Source organism: Loxodonta africana, chromosome 5 (genome assembly GCF_030014295.1).
Source record: "Loxodonta africana isolate mLoxAfr1 chromosome 5, mLoxAfr1.hap2, whole genome shotgun sequence".
Lineage (NCBI taxonomy): Eukaryota > Metazoa > Chordata > Mammalia > Proboscidea > Elephantidae > Loxodonta > Loxodonta africana.
In genome coordinates, this window is record NC_087346.1 from 122,004,270 (window position 1) to 122,029,758 (window position 25,489).

A 25,489-nucleotide genomic window follows, 5' to 3' on the forward strand; every position below is an offset into this window, starting at 1 on the left:
CCTATCTTTCAGATCTGATCACATTTCTCTGCTCCTCGTTCACATGCTTAGCCTTGATGGCTTTCCCTTCATTCTCGACTAGCAGTTCCTTCTCATCTCAGAGTCTCAGTGCTGACTTTTCCCTTCACTGCAATGGTCACCTGGCCACACAGGCCAATGGGCTTCTTGTCATTAGTTGGTCCTCAGCTCAAAAAGCATCTCCACAGAGAAGCCTTCCCTGCCCATCCCACCAATTCTGTCAATCCTCTGGTACTAATTTTTTTTGTATTTTTATATGCAAGGTTTTTTTTAATGAATTCATTCATTCATTCAACCAACATTTACTGAGCACCTAACATATGCCAATAAGGCACTGGTGGTTTGGTGGTAGAATTCTCACATTCTCTGTAGGGATATGCAGTCAAGAAGAATTGATGCCTTTGAACTGCGGTGCTGGCAAAGAATATTGAATATACCATGGACTGCCAAAAGAACAAATAAATCTGTCTTGGAAGAAGTACAACCAGAATGCTCCTTAGAAGCAAGGACGGGAAGACCATATCTCACATACATTGGACATGTTATCAGGAGGGATCAGTCACAGGAGAAGGACATCATGCTTGGTAAAGTAGAGGGTGAGTGAAAAATAGGAAGACCTTCAATGAAATGGATTGACACAGAGGCTGCAACAATGGACACAAGCATAGCAACAATTATGAGGATGGTGCAGGACCAGGCAGTGTTTTGTCCTGATGTGCATAGGGTCACTATGAGTTGGAATGGACTCAACAGCACCTAACAACAACAACAACAACATGTAGAAGTCCCAGGTCTAATTCCCAGCAGATGCATCTCATGCATAGCTACCACCCATCTGTCAGTGGAGGCTTACATCTTGCTATGATGCTAAACAGGTTCAGCAGAACTTCTAGACTAAGAAGAACTAGAAAGAAAGACCTGGTGATTGACTTCTGAAAATCAGCCAATGAAAACCCTGTGGATCACAAAGGTCCAATTCACTACCAATCACGTGTATGGCACCGAACTGGGCAGCATTTTATTTCATTGTATATGTGGTCTCATAAGTTATGGACCAACTTGAAGGAAGTTAACAAAACAAAGCAACATATGCCAGGCACTATTCTAGATATTTGTGATTCAGAAGTGAACAAAACAGAAAAAGATTCCTGCCCTCATGGAGCTTAGAGAGCAGTCCTGATTGGACCCTTTCTTGTCCCCCAATTTCAAGTTGAACCAAATCAACTCCTTAGCCTGTCACTTAAGAGTTTGTAGAATCAGGCTCTAAACGGTTGATATGAGAATATTCGAATATTCCTTCAAGTCAATAGTTCTTTCCAAACTAATACGAGCATAGAACTCCCCCCATTCATCCAATCACAAATATTTAGAGTGCTTACTCTGTGCCAGGCACTGTTCTAATCATTGAAGATATAGCCATGAGCTGGATAGATAAGGTCCCTTCACTCATGGAGCTTGCTTTCTCAAGAGGCAAAGGCAAATAGCAATATATGAACAAATAAACACAATGATTTCGATTAATGATATGTGTCATGAAGCGACCCCAAGTGTATCAGAGTAGAACTGTGCTCCATATGGCTTTCAAAGGCTGAGTTAGGAAGTAGATCACCAGGCCTTTCTTCCAAGGTCCCCCTGGGTGGACTCAGGCAATCAGCTTTTTGGTTAGTAGACAAATACGTTAATGATTTGTACCATCCAGGGACTCCATCCTTGGCTGAGATCCTAGCTTTATTTGCTAAAGAGGCAATATGACACTGTGATTCTTAAACAAGTGGGCTCTTGAAACACATTTTCTGGGTTTGAATCCTAGATCTGCCTGCCATTTATTTAGCTATGAAAGCATGGTCAAGTTGCCTCAAATTTCTATGCCTCAGTTTCCTACAAAATGAAACCATTGATAATCCTCACAGGATGTGAGGATTAAGTGATACAATGCATATAAAGCAATTAAGAACAGTTAATGGCCCATGAGAACTTGGTATAATTGTTATTATAATAATTGTGAATTCCTGCTAAGCCAAACGGATTTTACAATGCCCTGTGCCTACCACTTCAAGTCAAACTCATTTCATTTTGTCAGTCTAACATTCTTTTTTCTTCATTTCCAATGGTCAAATTCCTAATCACCTGAGGAAGCTCAAATAAAATGCCACAACCGCAGTGAAATTTTTACTGATTTCAGCTTTTAGAAAAGTCATTTCCCTTCTCTGAACAGCTGTTAGTATATGTTTATACCATTAGTATAATTAGCTACCCTCTTTTAATGTAATTTTGTGTACATGTTTTCCATATTCTAATAAATTATAAATTCCTTAGGGCAGCACTGTTCAATAGAAGTATAATTTGACACACATATGTAATTTAAAATTTTCCAGTAGTCATGTAAAAAAATTTAAAAAACAGGTGAAATTCATTTCAATAGTATGTTTTATTTAACCCAATATAACCAAAATATTATCATTCCAACATGTAATCAATATAAACAAATTATTAATATGATTTTTTAACTGAGTCTTCGAAATCTGGAACGTATTTTATACTTAAAGCACCTCTCGGTTCAGAACAGACATATTTCAAGTGCTCAAAAGCCACTCGTGGATAATGGTTCCTCTGGGAATAACAAAGCCTTAGGACATGTGTCATCCCCCTGTTTTCATAACACCTTGCACAGCATGTTATCTATTACAGGAGTTCAATAAATATTTGTTAAATTAATTGCTTTACTCATTTATTTATCATCGGTACAAAAATCTAAGCCCATTTGAAAACACATTTCTGCTTCTCATAACCCGAAAGGTAAAAGCGTGGAAAAATTATTTTGACTTTCTTTAAAGAAAAAGAGGTTTGCCCTCTGTCTGGAGCGATAAAATGAATATGTCTATTATATCTATTATTAAGCATACAGTTTACAGCATTAACAAGACACAAACCACAACCAACAACACACAAACCCCAGAAGATAAGCTAGATAACTGGGATCTTCTAAAAATTAAGCACTTATGCTCATCAAAAGACTTCACCAAAAGAGTAAAAAAGAACCTACAGACTAGGAAAAAAAAATTGGCTATTACAAATCAGACAAAGGTCTAATCTCTAACATCTACAAGAAAACTCAACACCTCTACAACAAAAAGACAAATGGTCCAGTTAAAAAACAAGCAAAGGAAATGAACAGACACTTCACCAAAGAAGACATTCAAGCGGCCAACAGACACATGAGGAAATGCTGGTGATCACTAGCCATTAAAGAAATGCAAATCAAAACCACAATGAGATACAATCTCATCCTAGCATTATAGGCATCAATCAAAAAACCAGGAAATAACAAACTCTGGAGAGGCTGCAGGGAGGTTGGAACCTTATGCACTGCTGGTGGGAATGCAAAATGGTACGACCATTTTGGAAAATGATATGGCCCTTCCTTAGAAAGCTAGAAATAGAAATACCATATGATCCAACAATCCCACCCCTAGGAATATATCCTAGAGAAATAAGAGTCATCACATGTATAGACATATACACACCCATGTTCATTGCAGCATTGTTCACAATAGCAAAAAGTTGGAAACATCCCAGATGCCCATCAGCAGAAGAATAGATAAACAAAATGTGGTACACGCACACACAATGGGATATTATGCAATGATAAAGAACAACGATGAATCTTTGAGGCATTCCATAACACGGATGATTCTGGAGGACATTATGCTGAGGGAAATAAGTCAAACACAAAAGGACAGATATTGTATGAGACCATTCCTGTAAAAACTCGTGAGAGGTTTATACAGAAAAAGAGGGAGAGGAGGGATAGGGTTGGAAAAACACAAAATAGGCAATAGATAAGTGGTAACTTTGGCAAAGGGTAAGAGAGTACACAATACTAAGGAAGCCAGCACAACTTGTGTAAGGCAAGGTCACGGAAGTTCCCTGGATACATCCAAACTCCCTGAGGGACCAAATTGCTGGGCTGAGGGTTGTGGGGACCATGGTTTCATGGAATATCTAGCTCCATTGGCATATCATAGTTTATAAAGAAAATGTTCTACTTTCCACTTTGGTGCATATTGTCTGGGGTCTAAAAAGCCTGTGAGCAGACATTTAGAATACTCCACCGGTCTCACCCCTTCAGGAGCAAGGAAGAATGAAGAAAACTAAAGATACAAGGTAAAGATTAGTCCAAAGGACTAATGGACCACGTCTACCACAACCTCCACCAGACTGAGTCCAGTACAACTAGATGGTGCCCGGCTACCACCACTGACTGACAAGGATCACAGTAGCAGGTCTTAGACAGAGCTGGAGAAAAATGTAGAACAAAATTCTAACTCAAAAAGAAGGACTGGACTTGCTGGCCTGACAGAGGCTGGAGAAACCCTGAGAGTATGGCCCCCAGACACCCTTTCAGCTCAGTAATTAAGTCACTCCTGAAGTTCAACCTTCAATCAAAGATAGGATAGGCCCATAAAACAAAACAAGACAAAAGGGCACACCAGCCTAGGGGCAGGGACTAGGAGGCAGGAGGGGACAAGAAAGCTGGTAATAGGGAACCTAAGGCTGAGGAGGGAGAGTGTTAACATGTCGTGGGGTTATTAACCAAAATGTCATAGAACAATATGTGTATTAACTGTTTAATGAGAAACTAGTTTGCTCTGTAAACCTTCATCTAAAGTACAATAAAAAACTAAAAAAAAAAAAAGAATACAGTTTGTAAGTACTAAACCCTGGTTCACTGAAAGACATTGTGTATATAGTAATAAGATTTATTTATTAGTTTGTTTCACAAGTTTAGAGAAACAATTATAATCCTACTTTCTGATAAGAGTAAGAATTTTAGATAAGAATAAGTCATAAAGCAAGCATGCAAGATCTGGTATAATTGCTAAGTAAATCTCAACAAAAATATTCTAATACTGTCATTTCCTTCTCAGAACATGATACGTCCTTTAGGTAATATGCTCTAAAATGATATCCAATGCTTTCATAAATGATTTTCCAGCTACTCAGAAGCACCTACAAGAAAATGAATGATGTTATATCTACAGTCACTTGCAACATACCGTCCAGACCAGATCAGCTTGAACTGCCCTTGTTAGAATAGTTGATACGAGAGGAAGTGGAAATCCTAGTATGTATTCTACCACTACAAAATTGACCCTATCCATTGTTTATCTTTATTCTTATCTTTTTTTTTTAACCTTATATATGCCTGCTGTATTGATTGTGGGAGAGAATTATGAAAAATTAACACAATATGGTAACTAGGGAAGTAAAAAAACTCACCTTCGGCAAGCTCAATGGTAATTTGCAAACTGGTAACTGATATTGGTTTTCGTTCAGAGTGAGAGATTGATCCAAGTTAGGGACTATCTTTTCTTTAGGCACTTTATAAACTTCAACAGCTCCCTTGTAATGAGGACAGCTATAGTTTCCAAATTCATCCACCTCTTTGAGTTGGAGGTCCAGTCTGGGTTTTCTTTGTACGTGAAAAATAAGTCTGTAGTCTTTTCCATAATCCTTCCCATTGCCTACATAGAAGCAACATGCATGTGTTATTATTAAGGCATACCACTTTCTCTTAGCTCTTTTCTTAAAATGCAAGTAATAATTTCATTTGTTAATACAGCTAAATCTTCCTTGTGTTTTAATACAGCATTGCTTCTTCTCAAAACATGACCTGACAGCAGCAATAGGCTGAGGCCATGTAAATTATAAAAAGATTCCTTGTCTATAACTGGACAACCTGTTCTCTGTCTGGGTCTAGGTATGTTTTTTAATTTCTTTTTCTATTCCATTTTGCAGTAACAAGAAACTACTGGAAATTTTCAGTTTTTTCAATATTTAGAAAATGGTGAAGCAGAAAATTATTTTTGCCTTTCAAAAGTTATCTTTTTCCCTTTCCCCTAACTATTCATATCATATCGAACACTATCATGACCCCACAATAGACATTCTAAAACTGCACTCTGCAATATGGTAGCCACTAAAAACATACCCCTGTTTAAATTTAAAATAATTCAAATTAAATTAAATTAAAACTCAATGTATCAGTCACTCTAGTCACATTTCAAATACTCAGTAGCCACATAGGGTTAGTGGCTACCTTACTGAATAGAGCAAATAAAGAACACTTCCACCATCATAGAAATGGGTACTGCTATTCTGGAAATTACAAGAGAAACAGTTACTGGATTCATGTGACTGAAATTTCCATGTAAACCTGGTGGAGTTCCTCAAAACAATGAAAGATAAATGTCTTCTTAATTCCCCACTGAAAACACTGGGGCTTTGCTGAACACGGAACCTTTCTTTTATGGGAGTTTTACTATGACGGTTAGGATAACCCCTGATGACTCTATTTGAAATTGCTGCTCTTCCACCTGCTTTGAGACTTGCTATATTCTTTACCTGCTTTATTCTTTTCTTTTTGTACTTTTTGCCATCTACTAAGCTAATTACCTTATCATTGGGGAACCAGAAAAATCCTATGAGAACCACAGACCCAGAGTATTTCTATACTCTAACCCATTCTCTACCACCTCTGAGTCACTAGCTTGGTTTATTGCGAGGCCCTACTAACTCACCTCCTTGCTTCTAGCACTGCCATAACAGTCTATTCTCAACACAGTTGAAAACAAGTTCAAATCATGTCACTCCTCTATTGAAAACCCTTCATGTTTCCCCATTTCACTTAGAATAAAAGGCAAAGTCCTAGCAACGGCCTACAAGTCATGATCAGTCCTCATCTCATTTTCTACAGCACTCTTCTCACCTTCTTTGATCAGCCATCCCAATCTCCTTGCTGTTCCTCAAATACACCAGGCACACTTTTGCCTCACCTCATTTGCACTTGCTAATCCCTCTGCCTGGGACAAAGTTCCCTGAGGTCGGCTTATGGCTTACTCTTGCACCTTGTTTGAGCCATTGGTTAGATGTCACCTTCTCAGAAAAGATCTTCCCTGATGACTCTATTTAAAACTGATGATGAGTCTCTGCCATTCACTCTCAGATTTCCTATATCCTTTCCCTCCTTTATTCTTCTCTGTTACACTGTTCATCCTCTGTTAAGTAGTACATTTTATTTATTTATTTGCTTATTCTTTGTCTCCCATCACTAGAATATAACTGTATAAAAGCAGGGAGTCTTTGGTGAATGAATAAAAGATGATCATTCTAGCATCTTACACATATATCTGGAAAAATCACTTCCCTGGGTCAAAGGGTATTTAAGTCAACTTTAGACACACAGACTGCAATAGAGCATTGCTGGTTGTTACAAGTGAAGCTAAAATTTATACAATTTTGTAAAGTACTTCACAGCACTTTCCGGATTTGGGGTGTACCAGGGGCTTTTTTTTTTTTTTTAAAAAAAAAAAAAAGGATGTCATGCAACAGGAAGCCTAAATGCTAAACTGAGAGCTCTACCCTAGGGAGCACATGCTATCTTGTAGCCAGAAAAATACCGAAAACCAATAAAAAACTAAGAGATTTTGGCATTTCTCAAAGGAAAGTTGTCTAAATTCACTAATTAACACTTAAGTACTTTTAATCACCCATAATACTATAATGTTAAGTCCTTTCCTATTCCTCTGTCGTCATTCTTCCAACAAGTACTCACTGAGCTCTTTCTAGCTACCAGGCACTGTCCTAGGTGCTGGATTTGAGTGGTGCCCACCAAAGGAACAGACCCTCTCAAACATGACTGTAGTCAGAGAAACTGGCATTGGTCAAACAATTAAACAGATAAATAGAAAATTGTATCTATGGTAGACCCTGAAAAGGCATGTTGTTATTGTGTGCCATCAAGTGAATTCTGACTCATAACAAACCTATATGACAGAGTAGAACTGCCCCATAGGGTTTGCAAGGAGCAGCTGGTGGATTTGAGCTGCTAACATTTTGGTTAACAGCCTGAGCTCTTTACCACTATGCCACCAGGGCTCCTGAAAAGGTATAGTAAGGACTAACAAACATAATCAAGGAGAATAGAGACAGCTTCCCTGAACCTAATTATTGAGGTGAGATCTGAAGATATAGTAAGAGATAACTTGGGGAATGGGACAGAGAGAATCTTCCAGACAGGGCTCTGGCTGCATCTCTTTGATATTCACAGAGACTACCCCAGGTCCTAATGGAAGGACAGGGTATCAACTTATTACTGAGGATCTTGTTGCTCTTTGAAGTGTTGAAAAATCCACTGAGGCTCTAGATCTGAGCGTGGGCTTCTAGATATTGTGGATTGAATTGTATCCCCCCAAAACATGTGTTAATGTCCTGGCCCTTGTACCTGTGGATGTGATCCTGTTTGGAAATATATTTTCTTTTGTTATGTTTATGAGGTCACACCAATGTAGGGTGGATTCTAAACCTAATCACTTCTGAATTATAAAAAGACCACAATAAACACAGCAAAACACACTGGGGAAAGACAGACTCCATGCAAGAATCTTCTACAAGCCAAGGAATGCCAAGGAATGAAAGACAACCCAGGGCTACAGACCAGGGTTGCTGGCAGCTACTAAAAGCTGAAATAGACAAGGAAGGACTTCACCCTAGAGCCCTTCTAAGCTGTGAAAAAATAAGTATCTGTTATTTAAAGCCACTCCTTTGTAGTATTTGTGTTAATGCAGCACTAAGTAACTAAGACATTAAGGAAAACAAAGCAGAAATGATCCTGGCATTCTTCCTGACTCATGTTCCTTGAGTGAAGATGAGTTCTTTTCCACCCCTTACATGGGGAACTGCACAGGTGCTGGCCATCTCAAGGCACTCTTATTTTTGTAGGCACTCTCCACTTCTCATTACAGGCAATAGCACATTTAGTATTACTGCCTATGAGAAGAATAACAACTCACTCCTATTTAGGGAAGTAGGTAAACACAGCTGGCTGTCCCAAGTATTACAGGAAAATCATTTGTATCATTCGTTTGGGTGGGACACATCCGGTTCTTGACTATCTCTCATGAGAAAGATTGTCCCGCGGTGTGCACTGTGGTTTCTGCTCCGGAAGCTAAATAGGAAGAAATCTCTTCCGCCCTTCCTTCCTCTCCTTCCTGTCTCTCCCTGTCTCCTTTCTCAGATACCCTTGCACTCACTAAGTCACGTCAGCTGGCTCAGATGAAGAAGATCCTGAATATAGAAGTGGAAGAGAGACTTCAAATTGGGGTACTTTGTGTCCCACTTATTCCTGAGATACCAGAAATAGGGCAGCCTGGGCTTCAAACCTCATCATTTTGAAGCAACAAAGAGCCAGTGAGTTTGGGAGGCCATTTCCTGAATCATGGAGAATATAGGTAGGCATCATTCCATTCTGTGGGATACACATTAGTTTTTAAATGAATAGAGACCATTATTACAGCTATAGCTAGGCCTCCAGGACCAGAAATCCCCATAAAACCAATTTCTGAATCCCCGCCTCCCCCCACACCCCACATTTACACGCACACCTGTTAAATTCCACTCAGCCTCAGGGGCAAGTTAAAACCCAAAGCCCACTGCCCTCAAGTTGATTCCAACTCTATAGGACAGAGTAGAACTGCCCCGTAGAGTTTCCAAGGAGCGCCTGGCAGATTCAAACTGCCAACCTTTTGGTTAGCAGCCGTAGCACTTAACCACTACACCACCAGGGTTTCCGGGGGAAGAGTTAGAGAGAATTAATGTAAAAGAAACTGCTGTGATGGCAATTCCCTCAAAGACTTTTATCTTCTCTTCCTGCACACAGCTGTTCTCTCTCCATGTTCTTCTTTCTCCTCCTTTTCTTCATATCTCTTCTACCTCATTCCTACCCTCACTTCTCCCACCTCTCATTCTTTCATATTCCTTCATTCTGCTACTTTACTTCGGCATTGCCTTCTATTCATTTCATCCCGGCATATTTGTTGAGGGCCTTTGATGTACCAGGCACTGTGCTAGGCTAGGGGAGTACAACAAGACAGACATGGTCACTGCTCTCAGGAAATTTACATGAGGAACATAAGTATATGAGCAAAAATTAAGTAAACAAATACAAGTAAAATAACTTCAAAGTGTGACCATTTCTATAATGGAAACAAAATGAGTACTAGATAAATATGGGGATGAATGGAGGAGGCAAATTAAGATAAAGTTGTCAGGAAAGACTTCTCTGTCTTAAGTCGAGACTTGAAGAATGATAGATGGAATTAGCTGTTAACAATTGTGGCAGGAAGAGCGTTACAAGGAGAGGAAACAGTGTCCTGTGGCCAAAATGAACTTGGCCCATTCAAGGACTATATAAAAATAATTATAATAATCATATAGACTTATTATAAGATATGAGGGAAAGAGTTGCTTGAGATAAGGTTGGAGGATTAAATGGAAGCTAGAAAATGCAAGGCATTGTAGTCCATGATGAGAAATTTGACTTTAACTCTAAGTAAAATAAGGAATTTTTTAAGGGATTTAAGCAGGGAGGGAAACCCTGGTGGTGAAGTGGTTAAGAGCCACAGCTGCTAACCAAAAGGTTGGCAGTTTGAATCCACTAGGTGCTCCTTGGAACCTCTATGGGGCAGTTCTACTCTGTCCTATAGGGTCGCTGTGAGTTGGAATCGACTGGATGGCAATGGGTGTTTTTTTTTTTTTTTTTTTTTGATCAGGGAGGATGACAGGATTCCCCCAGAGATTCTCTCTTACGGCAATACAGAAAGTGGATTGGACCCAGCTGGAAGAGGGGAGGCCACTTAGGAGGCTATCACAGCAGTTTCAGTCAGAGGTGGAGGTGTCCTGGGCTAGTGTTTCTGCACGGGAGAAAAAGATGGACAGTGGACAGATTCTTGAGGGCATGTGGGAAAGGATAAAAAAAAAAAAAAAAACAGACCCGTTACTTAGTAATTCAAGTTTAGCAAACTCCTTCTGAAGGTTGTGACTTGTAGCCCATAGCGTATAGAAGGAGATTTTCTTATACTTACTTGAAGCAAATATGTTTCCAGTAAACCTTAAAAGCAGTTGTTCTCCTTCTCTTAACTGCAAACAGTGAGAAGGCTCTGGAGGACCACTGAACCCTCCCAAGCGCAATTGTTTAAGCTCCTGGTTTAAATCCTTATGAGGCACCGCTAAAATAACCGCTCTGTGTGGATTGTCCTTCTGGTGATTCATTACTATGCAGGCAGTGGTGCAGAGTGTGGCTTCCTCTAAAGATTTCACAAAAGAAACCAGGTGACTACTGTCCACAACGGAAGAGAGGTGAAGCACAATAAACCTGTATGGGAAAAATACAGACTCAACAACACCCGGCATTATCTGATAATACCCAAGAAAAGAGCCATTATCATCTAAACTCCCTGCAAAATCAAGCATTCTGATGGCCAAATGGTTAAATTCATTAATGACTTTAGGGAAGCTCTGGGCAGTTGCAAACTCAGCTCAAATCAAATTAAGTTGTAAAACACATGTCCTTAAGCATAGAAATCATCTAGTTTCAGGTCAGTTCTCAAATATGGCAATATATTTTAAATTGTATGTTTAATTAGCATTTTCTTGTTAGTTGCCAGTTGATCCTGACTCATGGTGACCCATGCGTGCAACATATAATGCTTGCACAGAGTTTCAAGACTGTGACCTTGCAAAAGCAGATTGCCAGCCTGTCTTCCAAAGAGCCTCTGGGTGGAGTCAAACCATCGACCTTTTAGCTAGTAGTCAAGCATTTTGCCATTTACACCATCCAGAGACTCCTAATTAAGCATTACCAAATAATATTAGATCAAAAGATAGAAGAGAAAAATGACCCAAGTAATCCATTCCCTCTCAATAGAATACAGAATACATGTCATCACTATGTGTCTCTTGTCACTGTCTGGTAAGGGCATTATGATGAACTCCTTTCCCTGGAATGGACCACTCGTCCCCCAATTCTCTTCTGAAGAATTTCTCTTGGCCTATGGGGGCCCCCTTATCCAGGGCAGCCAGGCACCCACAGGCAACCACTGAACAGTGAGGGTTAGAAAGCCAAACTCCTTGGCAGTGCTGTTGAAGCTCCAGAGTTTCCCTAAGGCGATCAGGATGAAGTTAGGCTTCAACCGAAACTATATTTTTGCCTAATTTCTTCCCTTGCCCTATTCGGTCCCTTCATTCCCTTACAGAATTCACCTGAGGGTGCCTTTCGCTAAATCACAGAAGCGTTCGCATCTCAGATTCTGTTGCTAGGGAAGCTGGTCTAAGACAATTGCTGATGTAGATCCTCCATTATGAAATCAAAATGCTATCTTTATATGTATGATTGCCCGATCTTTATGAGTGTCTATTCCTCATGAACCTTAAAACTCTTCTCATAATGCTGTCTAGAAAACATGGAAATGAGGGCACTGAAATAAACTGAGTTTTAGATACATAGCTATGAGATGAACACAGTACGAACAGTTAATTACTGTCTCCATGGAATTTCAGAAATGAAGGCACTGTTTTAAAACTATTTTGGAGTTGGAGAAAGCCTGTAAATACAAATCTAAGTTATGACTGGTTCTCAAAAGCACTTGTTAAACTGTCATGAATGAAATTGGAATTAGCATATTCATGGCAGTTCTGGTTTGCATTTTAAATACATCCTAATGGACTCCTCATACTCCTATATCAGGGATATAAATCTAGTCTCATGATTCCAGTTCTGTAACATCAATTATGCACTACCAAAATACAGTATTATCAACCTTTATTGTTTACTATTACGTTACCTCTCTAAGTGTTCAAACAAGTCAAATGATACCAAGCCACTCTGCATGGTTCTCACCACAACGTCATCAAGCCCAAACCAACCACCGTCTCGGCTTCTGAATCCTAGTAATTTCAAAGATTCACAGGCATTGCTCCCAGGTTTTCTTACGGAAACACTTTTTCTCCTATATAATGGTAGCAGAAGAGAAACTGGTGAACTTTACTTAACATGAATCATATTAAATGCATTCATTCTCTCATTAAATGAGTAATCCGGTAACAATTTATTAAGCAAATACTACATGCCAGTCATTATGCTATGCACCAGGAATACAAAGATGAGAAATTCAGAGCCCTTGCCCTACAGAAGCTCAGTGTATTATAGCATTCCCTTTACTACCCAAAAGGTTGGTGGTTCAAACCCACGCAGAGGTGCCTGGGAAGACAGATCTGGCAGTCTGCTTTCAAAAGGTCATAGCCTTAAAAACCCTACGGAGCGGTTCTACTCGCACACATGGGGCCGCCATGAGTCAGAATGGACTCAGCGGCAGCTAGCAACAACATCTAAATATAGCACGAATTAACCTGAACAATAATTAAATGAATGTACAGTTGTTTAGGAATAGAAGGAAGTGCTCAAAGGAGCTCGCAAAGTGCAAATACTGATATTCAAGATGGGCTATGGAGAATGAGAAGCATTCTACTAGTGGCAAAAGAGGTTAAAAAGGAACACACAAAAACATTTACAAACTTGCTCATGTAAACCAGCACAGCCAAGAATGTTGTTATTGCATAATAGTTAAAACCACAGATTCTGAAGCAAGACTACCTAGGTTCAGAGCCTGGGGCTTGTATGAGACTAATAATAGTACCTACATCATAGGATTTAATGAGTTAAATATTTGTAAAGCACTTGTAATTGTATAGTGACCTGTGAGAACCAGAATTCGAGAGGACTACCTTCTTTTTCCGGGTCTCACAAGCTTTTCACCTTTGACAGGGTACAGTTCCACCACTTTTCTATCTCTCATTTTAGTGGAAAATATTTGAATTTTCCTTCTCTTACAGGTTTCCACCTTACACAGGTTCTGGTTTTCGCAGGTCTTACTGTAGTATTAATGGCATTAAGGAGCTTGGGTGGTACAAGTGATTTGCAATCAATTGCTAGCCTAAAGGTTGGTGGTTCGAACCCATCCAAAAGCTCCGCCAAAGAAAAGATCTGGTGATCTGCTTCCATAAAGATTATAACCAAATAAACCTAATGGAGCAGTTCTACTCTGTCACGTGGAGTTGCTATGAGTCAGGGGCCAACTTGACCACACCTAACAACATAAATGGTATTGATATTCTCATCTTATTCCTACAGCAGACATATCAGTCAGTTAACTTTTCTTGTCTAACCCCCCTCCTTGCTTAACCCACCCTAGTTAAAGTCCCTGAAAGAGGCAGTTATATGTACCATGTGACAATTGCCCACAATCAGATCTGGTTTGACTAATAGTAAACCAATTTCTAAAAGCCAGCCAATTCATTCTTTCCCTTTGGAATTTTAATTAATAGGCCAAGAGACTGTAAATTGTCATGATCATTTAGCTGTCTGTGGTGCCCTTTCGTAACTGTTGTTAGGTGCCGCCGGGTCGGTTCCAACTCATAGTGACCACACGTACAACAGAACCAAACACTACCCTGTCCTGCACCGTCGTCACATTTGTTCTTCTGCTTGAGCCCACTGTTGTAGCCAATGTGTCAATCCATCTCTTTGAGGGTGCTTCTCTTTTTCACTGATACTCTACTCTACTAAGCACGATGTCCTTCTCCAGGGACTGATTCTTCCTGGCAACATGTACAAAGTATGTGAGACATAACCTCGCCATCCTTCATCCTAAGGAGCATTCTAGCTGTACTTCTTCCAAGACAGATTTGTTTGCTCTTTTAGCAGTCCATGGCATGTTCGATGTTCTTTGCCAACACCACAATTCAAAGGTGTCAATTCTTCTTCGGTCTTCCTTATCCATTGTCCAGCTTTCACATGCATATGAGGCGATTAAAAACACCAGGGCTTGGGTCAGGTGCACCTTAGTCTTCAAGGTGACATCTTTGCTTTTCAACAGTTTAAAGAAGTCTTTTGCAGCAGGCTTGCCCAATGCAATGCGTCTTTTGATTTCTTGACCGCTGCTTCCATGGGCATTGATTGTGGATTCAAGTAAAATAAAATCCTTGACAACTTCAATCTTTTCTCCACTTATCATTATGTTGCTTATTGGTCCAGTTGTGAGGGTTTTTGTTTTATTTATGATGAGGTGTAATCCAAAATGAAGGCTGTGGTCTTTGATCATCAAGGGTTTCAAGTTCTCCTCACTTTCAGCAAGCAAGTTTGTGTCATCCACATAGCGCAGGTTGTTGTTAATGCATCTTCCTCCAATCCTGATGCCCTGTTCTTCATAGAGCACAGCTTCTCAGGTTATTTGCTCAGCATACAGACTGAATATGTATGAAGAAAGGATACAACCCTGATGCACACCTTTCTGACTTTAAACCATGCAATATCCCATTGCTCTGTCCAAATGACTGCCCCTTGATCTATATACAGGTTCCTCATGAGCATAATTAAGTGTTCTGGACTTCCCATTCAGCCAAGATCCACCTGACATAAGCAGTGATATCCCAGGTTCCATGTCCTCTTCTGAATCTAGCTTGAATTTCTGGCAGTTTTCTGTCAACGTACTGCTGCAGCCACTTTTGAATGATACTTCAGCAAAATTTTTTTATTGAATTTTAGATGAATGTTTACAGAACAAAATAGTCTCTCATCAAGCAGTTAGTACAAACATTATTGTATAACATTGGCTAACAACCTCACAACATGTCAACACTCCCCGTTATTCACCCAGGGTTCCCTATTACCAGCTTTCCTTTTGCCTCCTGCCTTCCAGGTCCTGCCCCAGTCTTGTTTTGTTCTATGGGTCTGTTAAATCTTTGGCTGAAGGGTGAACCTCAGGAGTGATCTCATTACTGAGATGAAAGGGTGTCTGGGGGCCATACTCTCAGTGTTTCTTCAGTCTCTTTCAGGCCAGCGAGTCTGATCTTTCTTTTTGCGTTAGAATTTTGTTCTACATTTTTCTCCAGCTCTGTCCAGGATCCTCTATTGTGATCCCTGTCAGAGCAGTCAGTGGTGTTAGCTGGGCACCATCTAGTCGTATTGAACTCAGTCTGGTGGAGGCCATGGTAGATGTGGTCCCTTAGTTCCTTGGACTAATCTTTCCCTTGTGTCTTTAGTTTTCTTTATTCTTTGGTGAGACCAGTGGAGTATCCTAGATGGCGGCTCATAGGCTTTTAAGACCCCAGATGCTACTCACCAAAGTAGAACATAAAACATTTTCTGTATAAACTATGATATGCCAATGGAGCTAGATATTCCATGAGACCATGGTCCCCACAACCCTTAGCCCAGCAATTCGGCCCCTTATGGAGTTTGGATGTATCTATGGAGCTACCGTGACCTTATCTTGTACAGGTTGCGCTGGCTTCCCCAGTATTGTGTACTGTCTTACTCTTCACTAAAGTTACACTTATCTATTGTATATTAAGTGTTTTTCCATCCCCCACCCATCCCCTCCCTAGTAACCATCAAAGAATGTTTCTTTCTTTATGTAAATCTTTTCATGAGTTTTTACAGTAGTGGTCTCATGCAGTATTTGTCCTTTTGTGACTGACTTATTTCACTTAGCATAATGCCCTCCAGATTCATCCATATTATGAGATGCTTCACAGATTCATCACTGTTATTTAGCATTGCATAATACTCCATTGTGTGTATGTACCACAGTTTGTTTATCCATTCATCTGTTGATGGGCATCTAGGTTGTTTCCACCTTTTTGCTATTGTGAACAATGCTGCAACGAACATGGGGGTTCATATATCTATTCTTGTGATGACCATTATTTCTCTAGGTTATGTTCCTAGGAGTGGGAGTGCTGGATCATACATATTTCCATTTCTGGCTTTCTAAGGAAGCACCATATCAGTTTCCAAAATGGTTGTATCATTTTGCATTTCCATCAGCAGCACTCTGTTTCTTTATGGGTGCATTTAGGCCATTTACATTCAGTGTAATTATTGATAGGTGTGAGTTTATTGCTGTCATTTTGTAGCGCTTTTTTTTTTTTTGTGGTGCTAACATTTTCTTTGTTCCTCTAACTCTCCTGCGCTGAGTTCCTTTTGTTTGTGGATTTCTTTTGTTTTTGTAGATTTTATTTTTATTGACACTTTATGTTTTTTTTCTTTATTTTGATGAGTAGGTTTGTTAACTTTATTTGCGGTTACCTTGAAATTTACCCTTACCTTCCTAGGTTTGAACCAATCTATTATTGGTTCCACCTTGCCTTCCTCTCTATTAGTAAGTTCTATATCTACACCATTTATTCCCTTTTTTATTGTTCTGATGTTGTTGTCATTTATAGATTAACCTTTCTGGTTCCCTGTTGTAATTCTTTTAGTTTTGGACAATCCTTGAGAGTTCATTTCCTACATTGGTATCTGGTACAATCTTGTGTCCTACAGTCAGGCTGTTTTCTGATGTTGTTTGTTCTCAGACCAAAGGATACCCTTTAATAATTCTTGTAAGTTTGGTTTGGTTTTTACATATTCCCTTAATTTCTGTTTATCTGGAAATGTCCTAATTTCACCATCATATTTGAATGAAAGTTTTGCAGGATATATTATTCTTGGTTGGCAATTTTTTTTCTTTCATGGTTTTTTGTATGTCATCCCATTGCCTTCTTGTCTGCATGGCTTCTGCTGAATAATCAGAGCTTAGTCTTATTGTTTCTCCTCTGTATGTGACTTTTTGTTTTTCTTGAGCTGCTCTCAAGATTTTTTCTTTGTCTTTGGCTTTAGTGAGTGTGATTATGATATGCCTTGGTGTTTTTCTTTTGGCGTCTATCCTATATGAGGTTCATTGAGCTTCTTGGATGGTCAGCCTTTCGTCATTCACGATATGACGGAAGTTTTCTGTTAGCAATTCTTCAGTGATTCTCTCTGTGTTTTCCATTTTCTCTCTCTGTTCTGGAACTCAGATCACTTGCAAATTTTTGTTTTTGACTGTGTCCCACATAATTCTCAGGGTTTCTTCATTTTTATTCGTTCATTTTTCTGATTTTTTCTTACAGTTGTATCCAAGTGTTTGTCTCAATTTTGCTGATCTTGTCTTCCATCATTCAGACCTGCTCCTCAGCCTTTCTATGACACTGTCCAATTCTGAAATCTTGTTATCTTTTGGATTTCTAATTGTTTTTGTATGATTTCTAGTTGTGAATTTATTTTAGAATTTTGTTCCTGAATTATTCCATTTTTTGTCTGTACCTTCCATGAATTTGTCTGCCTTTTCCATAAATTTGTCTATCTTTTCCTCATTTTTGTCTGCGTTTTCCTTCAACTCTTGTCTTGGATAGCTTTGAATGTTAGAGATTTGGATCCCCTGTCAGATTTTTCTAGTGCCTTTTCTTCTACTGGAAAGTCATCTGGTGTTTTATTTTGGATGTCTACTGGAAACATCCTGTCCTTTTTTTTTTTTTTTTATGTTTTGATATTGTCAACTGTCTTCAGGGCATTCAGTATTTATTTTCTTTGTTTCCTGATTGTAGCTTTGTTTGTTTCATCCTGCTTTTTTGTTTCATTTGGTTATTTCTGAGCAGGCATGCCGTGCATTCTTTGTGGTTTGCTCGTCTGTAGTCACTATACTTTTCACTTCCTTGTCCAATGGGCAGGGCCAGTCACTCAGGTATGGTGCAGGAGGGCACATCCAGCAGAAAGGGAGGGACTGGGATGGCTTGTTTGTGGCATGTACTATGGCTGACATGGTGGGCCAGGAATCAGTGCTGGGCAGGTTCCAGTAGGCCATAGGCTGTGCCTGTGCTGCTCAGAGGTATGATGTTCAGTGCACAGTGCAGATAGGCAGGAAAAAGGGGTTGGGGGGGAGGTTGTGGTGTAGGTAGCTAATAGGGGCATGCGAAAGAGGAGAAAGGAGAGAAACAGCAGCCAAAAACAAACAAACAAAGGGAAAATAAAAAAGAGTGCTAAGGGATCTGCCGTTGGAGTGGAGAGATGAGAAACCAAGAAATGCAAAAGGGAAAAAAATAAAATAAAATAATAACTAGATAAAAATTTAGAAAAGAAAAGCCCCCAGGAGTCCCACTGGTGAGGCTGCAAAGACCGAGGAAGTGGTTCCCAGGCTGCGCAGTATAGCCTGGGTAGAGGGGGTATACATGTCACACAGCACCAGGAACTCAGGAGACAGGAAAAGAAGGTAAGTATAGAGAGACGAGAACTAAGAAACGAAGAAAGACAGAAAGGGAAAAAGAGGGAGAAAATAAAGAAAGAAGAAAAAGAAAAGCCCTGAGGGATCCCATCTAAGCAGCTGTGTAGATTGGGTGAGCGAATCCTAAGCTGTGCAGTTCAGCCTGGCTAGAAGGGGCTCCCAAGCCATGAAAAGAAAAAAGAAAACAAACAAATGAAACACAACAAAGCATAACAAAACGAGCAGAAGCCAAAAAAAAAAAAAATCCACGGGGATCCCGCCAGCATGGTGTTGCGGGCTGGGGGAGTGGTTCCCCAGTTGAGTGGGGCTTCACAGCCGTTCAAGAAGTAAAGATGGCACATGGAGCCAGGTGTTCACGAGAAAGGAGGAGGAGGGTTTAGGAGGCACAGAAGAAACCAAAAGAGATGGAAAGAAGCAACGCCACCTCAGGGGGCCAACCAGTGTGTGCAGGGTGAATCCAAGCAACCTGAAGCTAAAGCAGTTGCCTCCCAGCCAAGAGACTGCAGCTCGAGGGAAGCAGAGGAGGCTGAGGAGGGGAAGAGAAGAAGGGTGAGGGTCAGGAAAACATATATTGCTTGTTACCGGGTGTTCTGTCTCCCCGTACTCTCTGTCCACTGATTTCCAGTGTGGGTGGGGCAAATCCAAATGGCAAGAACGTTGCATTTCCCAGATGGCTGAACCACTGCAGCCATCCAGGAAGCTCAGAGGTTAGAGCAGCAAGAAGAGGATGGGGGTGGGAAAGTGTATATTGCTGGTTACTGGGTGCTCTGTCTCCTGCTGGGAGCCTCATGAAGCTGGTTTCCTGTGTTCACTGTCTCCTGATCCCCAACAGGAATCCAAGATGGCGGATTCATGCTGCATTAACTTGAAGGGGCCCTCCACACATATCATTCCTCACTCTCTGTCCTCCTTCAGCTTCTTACATTTCACACGTAAGGTTCCAGAAATGACGTTTGTCTCTATTTTACTCAGTTTTTTGGGTCTTTGCTGTAGAGGGACTGCATGGTGCTTCTGTTTGTGATGCCTTGTTGGCTGAAGTTACTTCAGCAAAATTTTATTTGTGTGTGATGTTAATGATATTGTTTGATAATTTCCTCATTTGGTTGGATCACCATCTTGGGAATACACATAAATATGAATCTCTTCCAGTCAGTTGGCCAGGTAGCTGTCTTTCAAATTTCTTGTCATAGAGAACTGAACACTTCCAGTGCTGCATCTGTTTGTTGAAACATCTCGGTTGATATTCTGTCACTTCCTGGAACCTGGCTTTTCACCAATGCAAAGAACATGCTCAGCATTTCTCAAGCCGAAAGAACTGAAGAAAAAAATTCAAGCCTCAAGTTGCAATATTGAAGGATTCTACAAAAAAAAAAAAATATTAAACAATGCAGGAAGCATCAAAAGAAGATTGAAGAAATACACACAGTCACTATACAAAAAAGAATTGGTCGATGTTCAACCATTTCAGGAGGTAACATATGATCGGGAACCAATGTTACTGAAGGAAGAGGCCAAGCTGCACTGAAGACATTGGGGAAAAACAAGGCTCCAGGAAATGACGGAGTATGAACTGAGATATTTCAACAAATGGATGCAGCGCTGGAACTGCTCACTTGTCTATGCCAAGAATTTTGGAAGACAGTTACCTGACCAACAGACTGTAAGAGAAACATATTTATGCCTATTCCCAAGAAAGGTGATCCAACCAAATGGAGAAATTATTGAACAAATATCATTAACATAGCATGCAAGCAAATTTTTGCTGAAGATCACTCAAAAGCAGCTGTAGCAGTATATTGACAGCTAAGTGCCAGAAATTCAGGTTAGATTCAGAAGAGGATGTGGAACCAGGGGTATCATTGCTGATGTCAGATGGATCTTAGCTGAAAGTAGAGAATACCAGAAAGATACTTACTTGTGTTTTGTTTACCATGCACAGGCATTGGACTGTGTGGATCATAACAAATTATGGATAACATTGCAAAGAATGAGAATTCCAGAACACTTAACTGTGCGCATGCCAGACCTGTACATAGACCAAGAGGCAGCTATTCAAACAGAACAAGGGGATATTGCGTGGTTTAAAATCAGGAAATGTGTGTATCAGGGATAAATTCTTTCACCATACTTACATTCAACCTGTTGCTGAGCAAATCATCTGAGAAGCTGGACTATACAAAGCAGAATTTGGCTTCAGGGTTGAAGGAATACTTGTTAACAACCTGTGATATGCAGATGACACAACCTTGTTTGCTGAAAGCAAACAGGGCTTGAAGTACTGATGAAAATCAAAGCCCACAGCCTTCAATATGGTTACATCTCAACATGAAGAAAACAAAAATCCTCAAAACCAGACCAATAAGCAATATCATGACAAAGGCAGAAAAGATTGAAGTTGTCAAGAATTTCATTTTACTTGGATCGCCAATCAACACCCACGGAAGCAGCAGTCAAGAAATCAATTGATGCATTGCATTGGGAAAATCTGCAAAATACCTCTTTAAAGTGTTGAAAAGCAAAGATGTCACTTTGAGGACTAAAGTGCACCTGACCCAAGCCAGGGTATTTTCAGTCACCTCATATTTTTTTTTTTTTTTCATATGCATGCAAAAGCTAGACAATAAGTAAGGAAGATCAAGGAAGAATCGATGCCTTTGAGTCATGGTGCTTGTGAAAAACATTGAATATACCATGGATTGTCAGAAGAATTAACACATTTGTCTTTGGAGATGTACAGCCAGAATCCTCCTTAGAAAGGAGGATAGCACAACTTTGTCTCAAGTATTTTGGACATGTTATAAGGGGGACCAGAAATCCTGGTGACATAGTAGTTAAGTTCTATGGCTGCTAACCAAAAGGTCAGCAGTTCGAATCCACCAGGCTCTCCTTGGAAGCCCTATGGGGCCGTTCTACTCTGTCCTATAGGGTTGCTATGAGTCAGAATTGACTTGATGGCAATGGGTTTGGTTTTTTTGTTGTCAGGTGGGACCACTCCCTGGAGAAGGACATAATTTGTGGTAAAGGGTCATTGAAAATGAGGAAGACCGTCAACAAGATGATTGATACAGTGCCTGCAATAATGGGCTCGAGCAAAACAACGGTCACAAGGACAACAGGGGATTGGGTAGACTTTCACTCTGCTGTATGGCTATGAGTCAGAACCAACCAGACAGCACCTAGAAACTACAACAAAAATTTATATGAACCAAAAAAAATTTCTCTTTGCTTTTACTTTTTTGTCATTATAATCAAACAAATCCTTAACAATATAAAAATCAAACTTAGACTATAATTAATATGGTGATAGATACAACCCCCATTCAAATTATTCAGTGGAATCCTTCTTTGTCCCAGTTTTTTAACAGCTCTGCAACTGAACTCTTCCCTTTTATATGCTATTAACAAACTTTGACAACTAGCCTTGTCTATCAATGAATAGAACTGCTCCATAGCGTTTTCATGTCTGTGATCTTTCAGAAGTAGATGGCCAGGCCTGTCTTCTGAGGTGCCTCTGAGTGGCTTTTGGCTAGTAGGCGAGTTCATAAGTGTTTGCACTACCCAGGAACTCCCTACGGTCATGGTTTTACAGGGTATTCCAGTTAATTGGCCTAATACATATTTTTTAATGATTATGTTCTACCTCCTGGGTCTTTGTGTAGTGCCTGGGATCTTAAAAGCTTGTGAGCAGCCACTCAAGGTACAACAATCAGTCTTTATTTGCCTGGAGCAACAGAGGAAGAAGGGGAATAAGGAATCAGAGGAGGAACTGGAATGCATGGCTAATTGCCTCTATAACATGAGACCAGAAGAACTGAATGTGGCCTGGCTACCATATCTGAATGCTTTGATGAAAGATTCTGTAGAAGAATCCTCATTCAAAGGGGATAAGTTTCAACAGAATTTCAAATTTTCATGGAATTCAGAATTTCTGGAGGCATTGAGGCTGGATGACCCCCCAAACTATTGCCCTGAGGTAATGTTTAAACCTTAAATAGCAACTGTCCCATTAAGCCATCTTTAAACCAAACAACAAAAAAATTTTTTTTTTTAAAAAAACAATAGTTTAGCTTAATTAGTAAAGAATGTCTGCCTTGAGCATTGTGCTTAAGAATTATCTGTATGTGTTCAAATAGGCAACAGCAACTTGAAAAGGTTAGATGAGAAGTTAATGGTGGTGAAATAATTTGGAAAAGGATAGCGAGAATGGTTGCATAGCTTCAAGAACACAATCAATGTCAGTGAATTGTACATTCAGAAATTGTTGAATTGGTGTATGTTTTACTGTGTATATTTTTGCCAAAAAATAGATAATATAATCAACCTTTATCAAAACAATTGTTTATCCAAGAATAGTCAAGACAAATTTTTCTTGCAACTCATCTAGACAGGAATAAGATCTCTGAGGACAGATTAAAATACATATGCTACTCTATCTCCAGGAAACCCTGGTGGTCCAGTGGTTAAGTGATATGTCTTTTAACCAAAAGGTCAGCAGTTTGAATTCCCCAGGCGCTCCTTGGAAACTCTATGGGGCAGTTCTACTCTGTCTTATAGGGTTGCTATGAGTTGGAATCAACTCGATGGTAATGGGTTTGGTTTTGGTTACTCTATCTGCAGGATAAATAATACGTAATGCAGATTTTGACAGGGAATCATATTGCCAAAGTTCTTATATTATTATTTTTAGAATATTTATTTTGTGATAACTAGAAATAATAACTAATGCATAGTTATTTTGATGTGAATGCTATTAATATTTTAGGATTAACTTTTTCTCAGAAACCTCAGAAAATATTCCAGGATTTAACTTTTACATAAAAGTCAAAAAAATGACTTTTAAGTTAGTCATTAAAGTAATGAATTTAAGTAGTATAATGTACTTAATGAGCTCTTAAAAATAAAGATTTTACCTGTTATAAGTTACACATGTTGATTATAAAATTATTTTAAAATAAAAAAGTAAATAGAAGAAAGTACATGCAATTGCATTGCCTAGATCCAAACACTATAATATGATGATAAATTTCTTGGAGGTCTTTTTTTTCTCCTTTTAGTTTGGTTTCTAAAGTAGTAACCATATGATAAATACAATTGTGTATCCTGACTCTAATATTTATATGATTATCCTTTGTGATAACAAACCTCTAAAACTGACATGAAGTCTGAATTAAAATTCCATTTTGTTGCAGGCTCCTGCTTCTGCAATCCTGAGAATGCAACCTCAACTTCTTCCTATTCATATGGATATGGACTTGGGCCTCTGGCTGGAGAGGATCAGAAGACCCTGACCCCTATCAGCCATCTTGTTTAACTGGCCTGGCTTTTGACCCAAGATACTGTTGTTATTAGGCTCTATAGAGTTGGTTCAGATTCACAAGAGACCCAGTGTACAGCAGAGCAAAATACTGTCTGGTCCTGCCCTATTTTCACAGTCTTTGCTATACTTGAGCCGATCATTCCAGCCACTGTGTCAATCCATCTTGGTGAGGGTTCCTCTCTTTCACTGACCTTCCACCAAGGTTCCGCAAGATGAGTCATGTCAAATAAGGGTGAGGATCAGGAATGTGATTGTAAGAGAACAAGTTTACTCAAGATACTCTAGAAAAGAAAGTTGCTGGTGACATACCCACCTTGTGACCATGTGATTATCACATACTTCCCTTCATCATCTTTACTATAAAACACACGCCTCTCCCTCCACGCTTTGGAGCATGTGGTAAATTCCTCTCTGCTTCGTGCTTCCCCAATTTGTGAAATGTGTTACCCTCAATAAATCTTGTTTTTTCTTTAACAGAGTAAGCATTCTTACTCTTGGACACTTTGAATATTAATTTGAGTGCCTTTAATCCCTATCTCACCACTGAGAGAAAATTTCTCTCCTGACTCAACTATCTTTTTTACTATCTCACCACTGAGAGAAAATTTCTCTCCTGACTCAACTATCTTTTTTACTATAGACCCATAAACCCCTGGAGCCTTACCCAGTCCAAGGTTTCATTAGTTTCAGTTGTAATCATCACATGGAGAAAAACCTGCAACACCTAAGCAATCTGTGCATGGTCCCCATTCTCCTTTGCTTTGCTTCATGCAGTTGAAAATGAAATCCCTCATAATCTGATGTCATACAGCTCTGTTGGTGTAGTTATCAGCATATGCCACTATTCCAGTGGTTTTTCAAGGTGTAAAGAGGAAAAATAAACAAACTCTTTCCTCACTGTTATACTTAGATGTGACTCTTATTTCATCATAAATATTACAAAGATACCGCACTTAAGCATACCACTTAAGCATCTTGCCCCAATCCCAACACGTATATAGCTGTTTTTCCAAAGGATTATCTACCATGCTAGAACTTTCCATCCTCTGCCCCATATTTTGTCCAGAGTCTGCTCTATTGATGAGCCTGGGGAACCCATTCAAATTCTCTTTTCCTTTGTGGTATCTTTTCTTGCCTGCTAACTTCAGAATGTCTACCCTAACCCAGTAGAAATGCT

The 25,489-nt window shown here is 39.6% G+C and overlaps 1 protein-coding gene across 1 annotated transcript in view; it reads right to left on the bottom strand.

Moving 5' to 3' along the window:
* The window catches only part of DTHD1 (death domain containing 1), a 91,294-nt gene that overhangs the window by 26,728 nt on the left and 39,077 nt on the right, over positions 1-25,489 (bottom strand). Inside the window, 3 exon segments of the mRNA XM_064286318.1 lie at positions 5,299-5,543; positions 10,941-11,230; positions 12,699-12,863. Coding sequence (XP_064142388.1) covers positions 5,299-5,543; positions 10,941-11,230; positions 12,699-12,863 — 700 coding nt within the window.